The following is a 13,167-nucleotide window of genomic DNA, read 5'->3' on the forward strand; positions in this document are numbered from 1 at the left end:
TATCTCCTTTTTCTTTCTCCTTTTTATAAAGAGAAATGATAATGGTACAATGATGACAATAAGCTATGATTGTAAGATAATGGGATTGATTGAAGAAGTTTTCTTTTTTCTCCCACCTAAATCAGATCTTTCGTTAGCAATGAAATAAAGGCAAGTAAGCACTGTCTTCTTTAGAGGAACAAAAATTGTTACTGTGCTTTCATCCTAGTGATGTTATTTTTTCAACAGAGTTTTAGATTTATTATGTAGAATGATTTTAGGGTTAGCATCTCTTCTTTTGAATAATATATGTGAAATTCCAACCATTTGGTCTTACATACAGCTAAAATTCATTTGAAGCCAAGAGTTGTGAATTAACTGATTAAACTGAGTTAATGTTATGTTGGATCCAAAGCCAAAGTGTATTTATGCTTTTTCTATGTGGTTTTAAGTGGATTTTAAGAGTGATTCTAGGAAATTCCACATGTATAATGTTCTAAGGAATAACCTAATAACATCAATTTTATTACTTTATAGTCAAGCTCATATACCAGGAGAATTGTGTAATAAAGATTCTAAAAATGAAATACTTTTCAAGAAGTAGTATTTTAGAACAAGATGGTTGTGTTGTTTACCTGGGGAAAGGGGGGATGGAGTTTTTTGTTTTTGTGTTCTTGATAGTCGGAAGGTACGTAACAGTTTTTGTTTATATCATGTAGTCATTCCATTTGTGACTTTTACTAGACAGGGACATTTATAATTAATATTTATAACATTTAATATATATAATTAACATAAAGCATGCTAGAGTAACCAAAAATGTTAGAATATTTTAGTTAAAAAATGTTGTGCAAACCACATAGATAAGCAGAAGAAAGTCATATATACTATTTTTTGAATGTCTTCTCTCCCCTTTTTAATATTTGGAAATAATAATTGTTGGGTGTTTCAAAAAATAAGTTTATGTTGACAGCTCTTTTATTATGTAACAATTTTTAGTTTTTGAATTTTAATTATAGTAAGGTATACTGCAGCTTTCTTCCATAAGTTTTCATATTTTGATGACACTTTAAGTATCTTTCTAGTGACTGAACATTTCTGTCCTTCCACCAAAAGGGAGAGTGGTACAATGACTTTTGAGAGATTAACTGAGTTTTCATGTATTAGTTTAGAATGTGTAATATAATACTTTGAAGAAATTATTAAACTTTGTTGGTATTCAAGTACTTTTTTCTTCTTACAATTTATTGCTTGAGTAACTTTGTTTGAATCTTAGGTTGTCAATGGAAACAAGTAGTAAAGGTCTGTGACCATTGCTATTTATGGCATTAGTTAACTTTATGATACATACAAAGCTTAAGCCTTTCCATTGGATTTTAATTTATAGAGTTGAAGACAGAGTGAGTTCAGTTTATAACTTGTTATTAAAGCTTTTCTTGAAGTAATGAAATGACTTTTCACTAATGTATTTTATTAATTTGTATATTATCAATCATAAGGTAAAAAAATGTTTTCTTTCCTTTTAAAAAAGTAATATTGCATTAGTGACATTTTAAAGATTAAAGTGATTCCACCAGCATTGCATTTTTGTTTCTTTAAATGAATGTTGATGTGTTTGCATATTAAATATAATTGTGTTCTAGGTTAACTTCTCAGCCTGGTGCTACATTACCAAACGGACATAGTAGCTTATGTGAGTATTCTGTTATGAAACTGGTTAGTATTGAAATACTTATAATGTTGTTAGAGTTCTAAAGTGGGGTAAAATAGCATAATTTACTAGTATGCTCAGCATACTGTTGGAAGTGACTGGATTACAGTCATGGTAAATATGTATATAATTGTTAAACATTCAGAAATTAGTACAATTGAAATAATTTAAGTTAACATGGCAGATTGTAAACAGTTTTAGAAATTTTACATTATTGGATATTAGAGCCATTTAAGAGGTTATAGTAAGCTCCTTATAGTTTTTTTAAAGTAATTTTTGATTTTTTTCTTTCTTTGTATACTCTGTACTTTGAAATGGAAATTTCTCTCTCCTTGTAGCCCTTCGAAGCCATCCCCATCGAGGGGAAAAGAAAGGAGATGGGGAACTTTCTTGTATAAATGGTGACATGGAAGTCAGAAAAAGCTGTCGTTCCAGGAAAAACAGATTTGAAAGTGTGAACCAGAGTTTGTTATTTGATCAACTGGTAAATAGGTATGAATGTTTTGCAGTAAGCAGTTTCATGTAATTTTTTTTTTTTAAGCCAGTTATATTTTAAAAAATAACTTAGGCACTGACTTAGCAATCAGTATTTAAAAACTTAATTTGAATTAACCTTGGTTAGCTTTAGTCACTTTACTAGATTTAATGCAATTTATGATAGCATCTTTTTTCCTCATAGCTTTTAAGCTCTTGTGCATAGTTAGATAATACAAAAAGTAATTTTATTTTAACTTCACTACTACAGTCCTTTAATATTTGCTCATTTAACATTGATGTTTTGACAGTTTTCAAGAAACATTAAGTTCCATTACTGATATATAATAGGTATAATTTTACTTAGTCAACATTCTGAATTGAAAGTCTTTGGAGACTGCACATGTTGGATATAGCCTAGCTGACTCCTCAGCATCTATGTGCAATGAAACTGTATTCTTCTCAAATAACAAATCATTCCTACTTAATCCTTGCAATAGCCTGGAGAAGGGAGATGAGTGTAATTCCTATTTGAAAGGGGAGGAAATTATATTTTATTGTGGTAGTGTCAAATTTGAGTATTAGTTATTATTTGTTAAGTACCTAGATCAGTATCTGAACACATAGTAAGTGCTGTGTGTGTTTAAAATGTCAATGTCAGTATATATTTTGTGGATGTCCGTTTCCTCTAATTTCTAAATAATCTGCCCTTGGAGTGGGAGGTGGGAGAGAGGTTTAAGAGGAAGGGGACATATGTATTTATGCTGATTTATGTTGATGTATGGCAGAAACCAGCACAATATTGTAAAGCCATTATCCTTCAATTAAAAATAAGTAAAAATTTTAAAAAAGAAAAAATGAATCAGTTCAGTTAACCTTATGCTGGCTTTAAAATTTTTACAAATTCTTTATTCTATACAATTTTTAATACCATTTTCAAATAAAAAGATTTGAATTAGTTTTTTTTTTTTTTTTGGTACCGTGGATCTGATAGTTATTTGTAGTAGTATTATGAATTTAAATATTTGAAGCTGTGTAAACAAAGGTCTTCTATTTGTAAGTTTTATTTTAATATATAATGACAGAAGATGTTCTGTTTCTGTCTTTCTTTTCTTTTTTGGCCATGCTGCATGGCTTGTGGGATCTTAGTTCCCTGGACCAGGGATAGAACCCAGGCCCTAGCAGTGAAATCACTGAGTCCTAACCACTGGACTGCCAGGGCATTCCCTGTTTTCATCTGTTTTGAGGCATTATCTTCTAATGGATGCTAGTTCAGAAGAAGATATTAATTGGGATGTTAGGTACAGTTAGAAATTAGATGGCTTAATTATGCTTTGATGGTGAGCTCTTCTACCTGTATGATATAGAGTTTGATCCTGCAATTGTCTAAACCCTAGTTTTATTATGTAATTGTAGTACTGCTGAAGCTGTACTCCAGGAAATGGACAACATAAACATTAGACGGAATCGTCGATCAGGAGAAGTAGAACGGCTTCGAATGTGGACAGATACAGAATTTGTGAGTATGTTAACCTTAACAACTGTCCCTGGTGGCTCAAAGGGTACAGAATCTGCCTGCAGTATGGGAGACCCAGGTTTGATATCTGGGTCAGGAAGATCCCCTGGAGGAGGAAATGGTAACTCACTCCAGTGTTCTTGCCTGGGAAATCCCATGGACAGAGGAGCCTGGTGGGCTACAGTTCGTGGGGTGGCAAAGAGTCAGACATGACTGAGAGGCTAATGCAACAACAACAGCAACCATTGCAAGTAGTTTTTATTTTGATTGAGGAATTCAAAGAGAGAGAGCAGCATTTGGATTTTCTTGAATTAATAGAATTGTTCCTTTTTCGTTTCCAATTTAATCTGAGATTTTATTGTTTTCTTTTTTCTTTTATCCATACCTTGCTTGCCACAAGCTTCCTCAAAAGACCCTCTACCCTTTTGCCAGAGAGATCTCCTGGAGAAGGAAATGGCAACTCACTCCAGATTCTTGCCTGAGAAATCCCATGGACAGAGGAGCCTGGTGGGCTACAGTCCATGGGATGGCTAAAGAGTTGGATGCAGCTTAGTGACTAAACAACAACATCTTAAAGTACAACTCTGATTCTGTTGTCAACTATTAAGGTTTTTTTTTTTTTTTGGCTGCACTATGTGGCATGTGAGATCTTAGTTCCCCAACCAGGGATCGAACCTATATCCCCTGCATTAGGAGTATGGAGTCTTAACCACTGAACCACCAGGGAAGTCCCTTTAATGGTTTTTTAATGTGTGCTGAATTAATTAAAATCACCTTAGATAGCCAGTGGGTATTTGCTATATGACACAGGGAGCTCAAACCCGGCGCTCTGTGATGACCTAGAGGGGTGGAATAGAGTAGGAGGAAGTCTCAGGAGGAAGGGGACATATGTATACCTATGGCTGATTCATGTTGATGTATGGCAGAAACCAGTACAACGTTGTAAAGCAATTATTCTCCAATTAAAAATAAATAAATGAAAAAAAACCCCAAACACCTCAACTGGCAAAATATGGTTTCAAACTTTATCTTCTCACACATCATTGTCCAAATACAAACACATCATTCTTCCTTTCCTATCTTTTACTCTTGTTAATACTTCTGGTTGAGGACTTAATGCAATTCTATCTTTGTTTCAAGGCTCATTTCAAGTGCTTCCTCCCCCACTCCCCTAGGCACATTTCCCTTCTCCCTGCCCAATTTTCAAGTATCTTATAAGTTTTATTTTTCTTGTTTCATACATTTATTAAATTCAGTAAGGTCCACTTCCATTGATCTGTGCCTTAAAAATAGATCCTCAATAAATTTTATCAAGTAGGCATGTCCCATTGGGCTAGTGATACTGATGGCTGGGAATAAATTTCATGTTAATATTTGACAGATTTCTCTCTTTAAAAGGAAAACATGGATATGTATTCAAGAGTGAAAAGGCGAAGAAAGTCACTGAGAAGAAATAGTTACGGGATACAAAATCATCATGAAGTCTCTACTGAGGGTGAAGAAGAAGGTTTGTAAAGCACCTTTATGAAATAAATGCTACAAAGTTCAGGTGGGAGGAAAGAAAAACATATACAAACTACATATATATGTGTGTGTATATATATAGTATATTGCTGGATGGGTGATTTTTTTATTTTAGAGGTCTATATTATATAGTTCGGAAAAATTTTTGTTCCATTGGCATTTCTGAGAATTTAATTCCTTCATTTGGAAAAATGCCTTTGCTGTACGTTATGCATTGTTGTGTAATATTGGTATATCTTATTAGTAAGCTGTTGGATAGTCCTTAAATGACCTAATCTGATGTAACATTTGCCATGGGCTGATTTGCTTGTTAGTAGGCAAAACCTCTTTTGTGTTTAGGTACTTTTTAACTGGAAATCTCTGTCCATAGCCACCTAAATCTATGATTATTTGGATCTCAAATTTAGTTATGGACAGAGGATGGTGAAGTTAAGAGAAGGAAAGACTGCTAATACCACTGGAGGAAGGGGTACTGCTTTTTTCTGAGGCCTATCTATCTGAGTTCTGATTTGAAGAATTGTGACTGAATTTGTCAGGCTGGATTTGGGAGTAGATGAAAGCACATTTGAGGATTATAAGTTGATGACTAGTAAAATCTATAGGATTTACATTTATAGGGTTTAATTCTGAACGTATTAACTTTCCTTATTAAAATAGATTTTTAGAAGATTTGGTATATTTTAAATGCAGTATAGTTGTTTTTCATTGGGAAATCTTATTAGTTCCTATTATTTGTGTAGCTTAGATGGATAAGAATGGGTTTATTTCTCAAATTCTGTAATTAATATATTATTAGTAAGTTTTGAAGAGTTGATATTTTTAATGAAGGTATTTTATTGAGCAAATATTATTGTTGTTACAGCTAGAACCTCTATATTGCTTCCTTTGGAGAAAATCAGTATAGGTGAGACAGATTTATAATGTGATTTTTGCCTTATTATTAACTGAACATCTTTGTAGATTTCCCTGAGGACTTCCCATGTTTAGAATTTTTTCTCATAATAAATAATGCAGGTTTTTTTTTTTTTTCAAAAGGTAATTTTTGAAGTTTTAAGGAAACTTATTTGGGCGCAAGTAATTTAAAGTGTTATTTAGTTAAGTAATATTGCATTTGCTAATTTTCTCATGAGTAAAATGTAAAGTCCTTTGCATTTTTAGTCTCCTGTTTCACTGAGCATCACTGACAGTTTAAAATTTTTTTCCAGTGTTTTAATATGATTGTGTTATATTGACAATTCCTGTGGTTAAAAAGTTAATCATGAAGTACATTATTGCCTTTGAGGACCGTAAGCTTAAACATTTTCATCAGACTCTCTTTTCAACTTTTAATTTTATATTGAAATATAGCCATTTAACAATGTTGTGATAGTTTTATGTGGATAGCAAAGGAACTCAGCCACACATATACATGTATCCATTCTCCTCCAAACTGCCCTGCCATCCAGGCTGCCACATAATGTTGAGCAGAGTTCCATGTGCTATACAATAAGTCCTTTCTGGTTATCCATTTTAAATATAGTAGTGTTTCACCAGACTTTTAAACTGTAAATAGATGTCACATCATAGCTATAGCAAAATCACTTTTTAAAAATAAAGGATTTATGTACATTATAATTTTATTTTTTAAATGTATAGCCAGGTAAATTATAAACTAATCAAGAAATAAACTATTACCAATACCCTAGAAATCTGCTTTCATACTCTCTCCCAATCTCTGCCTGAATTTTTCTACCAAAAATGTAACTAATCTGTGTTTACCTGTTATCAGTGGGCCTAATAAACACTGCCAACAAAAATTACTCTTGTTGTAACATTAGTAATTATCTTTTAAGCATTTTTTTTTGAACTATCAAGTAGTATCTGAATGCTAACTGTATTCAGTGGTTGATTGGGCATTGAATGAAGTTTGTTATAATAAAGTTTTGAATCATATTCCATTATTGCTTTGTATGTCCAAAAAGATAATACAAAAGATTGTAAAGTCATAGGTGAATCAAGAGCTCAATTGTGATAATATTGATATGTTTAGTAGAGAACTATATTATTTGTAGGAAGGGCATTTTCTTTTACATCTAGTTTCATTTTTAATTGCATTGATTTATGCTGTATCATACCATGTTGACACTTTTAAATGTCACCTGTGTAGAAAGAGTAAAAGATAAAATATAAATATTCAGTTTTAGAGTAGACCAATCCTTGTAGATTAAAGCAGTTTTTTTTTTTTCTTTTGTGTGTGGGAAAATAGAATCTCAAGAGGAAGATGGAGATATAGAGGTTGAAGAGGCAGAAGGAGAAGAAAATGATAGGCCATATAATTTGAGACAAAGAAAAACAGTGGACCGATACCAAGCACCTCCAATAGGTAAGAGACTCTAAATAACTTCTTTACTTTTTGTGGTAGATTAGCTTATTCTGCTCTGTTCCTTAAAAAAAAATTAGTGTTGTTGAATTTAAAAGAACGAAATCTCTTACAGATTCCATATATCTTTCCTTATGTATGCTTCTATTCACACCATGACTGAATGTTGGAGGATACAACTGCAATATAGAATTACATAGTACATGCACATTTTATTTAAATAATCCTAAATTTAAAAATAAATACTGCTCATACTTTTGTATTACTTTGTTGTTCATTGAGTACTTTCATTTGCAGCAGTTCTTTAGGGCAAGCCTCTCTGTGTTCCAAGTGGTTAAGTAATTTAAGCTAAAGTCACAAAAGGGCAGCTTAGCCAGTAAGCTAGGTTTGTGTTTTGTTTTAGTCTTGAGAAGGGAACAGTTTATCCTAACACTTTTAAATCTGATGACAAGTATTCAGTTCCATAGGTTCTATTTTATTGACTATTTCCCCAGCTCTTGGGAAATTCCATCATGATTGATTTCTTCCAGTTTTTAGAATATTGAAATTTAGTTCATGTATCATGAAATTTGCCATTTTTGCCAGGCTTTCCTTATTTTTTATCTGTACAATTTATGAGTTTTTAGTATATTCACAGGGGTATGCAGTCATCACCGCTGTCTAATTCTGGAATATTTTCTTACTTCTATACTTCCGTTCCCCCAGCCCTTGGCAATCACTAATGCACTTTCTGTCTCCATCGATTTGCCTATATGTGACCTTTTGTGTCTTGCTACTTTCATTTAGCATAATGGATCATTTTATTCAAACTCTCATGCTGTAAAGCAGTGATTGATTCTCTGGAAATATCAAAGTTACCTCACTAGAAGCTCGCCCAAGTATGTAGACATTATTCTACTCCAGTTAGGAATCACTGTCACGGATAGCCCTGATAATAATAGGACAGCTGTGTTAGGACAGAGAAAAGATTGTGAGGCATTTTTCTAGTGTTTTTTTTTTTTTTTTAAAGCTTTCTTGAGGTATGAGTTATATATGTAATCCATTGCCATTGCATATGCTTCATGTGTACAATTTGGCAAGTTGGAAATACCTTAGGGATTTACTTGTGAACTGTCACCACAGTCAAGATAATGAGCATTTTCATCAACCTCTCCACCCTCAAATTTCATTCTGCCTGTTTATAATGTATTCCTAACCCTTGTGGCTCAGCTGGCAAAGAATCTGCCTGCAATGCGGGAGACTTGGGTTTGATCCTGGGTTGGGAAGATCCCCTGGAGAAGGAAAAGGCTACCCACTCCAGTATTCTGGCCTGGAGAATTCCATGGACTAATCCATGGGGTTGCAAAGAGTTAGACACGACTGACTGACTTTCATTTCATTTCAACCTTCTTTTGCCTCCCTCTCCCAACCCTCAGGCAGTGACTTATCTTACCTGCTTTGTGTCACCATGGATGAATTTACATTTTCTCAAATTTTATATATAGTATATACTCCTTTTTGTCTGACTTATTTCACTCAGTACAATAACGGTAAGACTCATCCGTGTTGTTGACTATGACAGTAGTATTTTTCTTTTTATTGCTAAGTAGCATTCCATTGTATGGGTATATCACAATTTGTTTACCCATTCATTTGTTGATGACATTTGGATTGTTGACATTTCTGGTATCTGGGTATTATAAATACAAAAGTTGTTTTGAACATATGTTTGCAAGTCTTTGTTTGGACATATGTTTTCATTTTTCTTATAAATACCTAGAAGTAGAAGGCTGGGTTTTTAAATTAGGTGTATGTTTAACTTACTAAGAATTACAAAACTCTTCCAAAGTAATTATACCATTTATATTCTCAGTAACAGTGTATGGAATCCCTTGGCAGTAGTTCATATGGTAAAGAATCTGCCTGCAATGTGAGAGACCTAGATTTGATTCCTGGGTTGTGAATATCTTTTGGGGAAGGGCATGGCAACCCACTCCAATATTCTTGCCTGGAGAATCCCATGGACAGAGGAGCCTGGTGGGCTACAGTCCATGGGGTCGCAAAGAGACAGGCACGACTGAGCAATTAACACCAGCAGTGTATGAGTATCAGTTGCTTCATGTTGTTGTCAACATTCAGTTCAGTTCAGTTCAGTCACTCAGTTGTGTCTGACTCTTTGCGACCCCATGAATTGCAGCACGTCAGTCCTCCCTGTCCATCACCAAGTCCCGGAGTTCACTCAAACTCGCGTCCATCGAGTCCGTGATGCCATCCAGCCATTTCATCCTCTGTCGTCCCCTTCTCCTCCTGCCCCCAATCCCTCCCAGCATCAGAGTCTTTTCCAATGAGTCAACTCTTCGCATGAGGTGGCCAAAGTACTGGAGTTTCAGCTTCAGCATCATTCCTTCCAAAGAAATCCCAGGGTTGATCTCCTTCAGAATGGACTGGTTGGATCTCCTTGCAGTCCATGGGACTCTGAAGAGTCTTCTCCAACACCACAGTTCAAAGGCATCAATTCTTCGGCACTCAGGTTTCTTCACAGTCCAACTCTCACATCCATACACGACTACTGGAAAAACCATAGCCTTGACTAATTGGACCTTTGTTGGCAAAGTAATGTCTCTGCTTTTGAATATGCTATCTAGGTTGGTCATAATTTTCCTTCCAAGGAGCAAACGTCTTTTAATTTCATGGCTGCAGTCACCATCTGCAGTGATTTTGGAGCCCCCCAAAATAAAGTCTGACACTGTTTCCACTGTTTCCCCATCTATTTCCCATGAAGTGATGGGACCAGATGCCATGATCTTCGTTTTCTGAATGTTGAGCTTTAAGCCAACTCTTTCACTCTCCTCTTTCACTTTCATCAAGAGGCTTTTTAGTTCCTCTTCACTTTCTGCCATAAGGGTGGTGTCATCTGCATATCTGAGGTTATTGATATTTCTCCTGGCAGTCTTGATTCCAGCTGTGCTTCTTCCAGCCCAGTGTTTCTCATGATGTATTCTGCATATAAGTTAAATAAGCAGAGTGACAATATACAGCCTTGTCATACTCCTTTTCCTATTTGGAACCAGTCTGTTGTTCCATGTCCACTTCTAACTGTTGCTTCCTAACCTGCATACAGGTTTCTCAAGAGGCAGGTCAGGTGGTCTGGTATTCCCATCTCTTTCAGAATTTTCCACAGTTTATTGTGATCCACACAGTCAAAGGCTTTGGCATAGTCAATAAAGCAGAAATAGATGTTTTTCTGGAACTCTCTTGCTTTTTCCATAATCCAGCAGATGTTGGCAATTTGATCTCTGGTTCCTCTCGCTTTCCTAAAACCAGCTTGAACATCTGGAAGTTCACAGTTCACGTACTGCTGAAGCCTGGCTTGGAGAATTTTGAGCGTTACTTTACTAGTGTGTGAGATGAGTGCAATTGTGCGGTAGTTTGAGCGTTATTTGGCATTGCCTTTCTTAGAGACTGGAATGGAAACTGACCTTTTCCAGTCCTGTGGCCACTGCTGAGTTTTCCAAATTTGCTGGCATTAGGTGTGGTCATTAAAAAAAATTAATTAAAAAATTAATTTAAATGTATATTTATTGTAGTTTTAGTTTACATTTCACTAATGACTAGTGAAGTTTGGCATATTTTTATGTCCTGATTTGCCAAGATTATCTTTGGTGAAGTATTCAAATCTTTTGCCTATTTTTTCAATTCAATTGTTTGGTTTTTTATTACTGAAGTTTTGAGAATTCCTTATGTACTCTGGATATCAGTCATTGTGATTTACAAATATTTTGTCAGTTGATAGCTTCTTGAAAAAAATTCTCTTAATACTATCTTTCAAAGAGCAGAATTTGTAATTTTGATGAATTTAGTTTATCAAAACATTTTAATAGATTAGGGTTTTGGTGGTGTGTCAAAGAAATCTTTGCTTAACCTAAAGTCACAAAGATTTAGTTTAACATTTTTTCTTTTAAATGTTTATTTGCAGCTTATGGTGTTTACCACAGAGTATTTATTTGTGTTGTGCTTCCTTTAGACAGCATTTAGAACTTGAAGACAGCTTCTATTCAGGAAATTAACAGAAGTAATTTCTGCTTCTTTAATACATCAGTTTATCAATTTATTATTAGTTATTTCTGTGTTGTCTTTTTTTTTCTTTAAGTACCAGCTCATCAAAAAAAGAGGGAAAATACCCTTTTTGATATTCACAGATCTCCAGCAAGAAGAAGTCATATCAGGTATGTTTTTTTAGTTTTTGAAAGGAGGAACTATTTCCATCTCTCATTTAGATATCTCCTTAAGTACTATGTAGTATAATGCATTACATTGAGGATATAGGTTTTAATGTTGTTAATGATAATGCCAGTGAAAACTAAATAGCATCTTCTTTAATTAGTCACTAATAGTTTTACCCTAAGTGTGACTGTTATCTTCCTGATTCAGTTTGCCAGAAATGATTATTGTTTTAACAATTATGTTCCCGAAAGCTGCACAGCTTTCTGGTCTCTTAGTAAGTTGAGTCTAGAGACTCACATTGCTTTCATTGGAAGAATTGATTCGGTTAGACTTTGCTACTTTTAGTTTCCTTTTGCCCTTTCAATTAGATGTACAAAGAGGCGTTTTGATTTTGAAAGACTGTCTTCTCTACTGTGTTTTCTGAAAAGGTAATCGATTTCCCATGGCTCAAAAATGAAATAAATAAACATTAAAAGCTGTTTTCTAGTCTTAGTAGCCTCTCAGAAACATTTTTATTAGATTGTATGTCCTTAGAGAATATGTTCGTACATATATGTGTGTATATATATATATATGTACCAATACATGTATTGATTGTTATCCCTTCTTTTTACCCAAAATATACTGTGCACATTGTTCATACCTTGTTTTTTCACTGGATTTGTTTTCACTGTCTTTTCATTTAAGCATAGCAACATTTTACATTTATAGTTCTATAACACTACTATATTTAATATAGATATACTGTAATTTTAAAATTATTTCTTTATTGAGAATCAGGTTGTTTTCACTGTTTTGCTATTATAGTGTATGGTTTATAATGCATACCCTTGCATAATCATCTTTTACATGTGTACAAATATGTCTGTAGGATAAACTATAGAAGTGGAATCTCTGAGTTAAAGAGAATGTGAAATTGTAATTTGATGACCTTCAATGCTGTTGAATCAGCTTGTGGTCCACCCTGCAATGTATGAAAGTCCCTACTTCTCTGTATTTCTGCCAGCATTCTCAAACTTTTGGATTTTTGCCAGTCTGAGAATTGAAAAGGAAATCTTGGTTTATTTTTGAATCTCTTTCTTACAAGAGTATTTTTTTCCTGTATTTTTAAAAGGCATTTACTTTTTTCCCCCTGAAATGTCTGTAAAGTTTGCCTATTTTATAATAGATTCTTGTTCTTTTTTTTTTTAAACTATTGCTAATTTAAAAAATTACAGGACCATGTGAATCTGCTTGCTTTTAATCTACTTTTAGTAGGTATGACCTAAATCAAATCCCTTATGATTATACAGTCTAAGTGACAAATAGATTCAAGGGATTAGATTTGATAGACAGAGTGCCTGAAGAACTATGGATGAAGGTTTGTGACATTATACAAGAGGCAGTGATCACAACCATCCT

At 34.0% G+C, this 13,167-nt stretch overlaps 1 protein-coding gene across 2 annotated transcripts in view; it reads left to right on the plus strand.

Moving 5' to 3' along the window:
* ATAD2B (ATPase family, AAA domain containing 2B) overlaps positions 1 to 13,167 on the plus strand; it is a 127,355-nt gene that overhangs the window by 19,809 nt on the left and 94,379 nt on the right. For both annotated transcript variants that reach the window (XM_018055586.1, XM_018055587.1), the window contains exons 3-8: positions 1,623 to 1,672; positions 2,029 to 2,182; positions 3,581 to 3,683; positions 5,079 to 5,187; positions 7,450 to 7,566; positions 11,693 to 11,768. In XM_018055586.1, the coding sequence (XP_017911075.1) occupies positions 1,623 to 1,672; positions 2,029 to 2,182; positions 3,581 to 3,683; positions 5,079 to 5,187; positions 7,450 to 7,566; positions 11,693 to 11,768 (609 nt within the window). The remainder of the gene's footprint in view (positions 1 to 1,622; positions 1,673 to 2,028; positions 2,183 to 3,580; positions 3,684 to 5,078; positions 5,188 to 7,449; positions 7,567 to 11,692; positions 11,769 to 13,167) is intronic.

This window comes from Capra hircus, chromosome 11, assembly GCF_001704415.2.
Source record: "Capra hircus breed San Clemente chromosome 11, ASM170441v1, whole genome shotgun sequence".
Classification (NCBI taxonomy): domain Eukaryota; kingdom Metazoa; phylum Chordata; class Mammalia; order Artiodactyla; family Bovidae; genus Capra; species Capra hircus.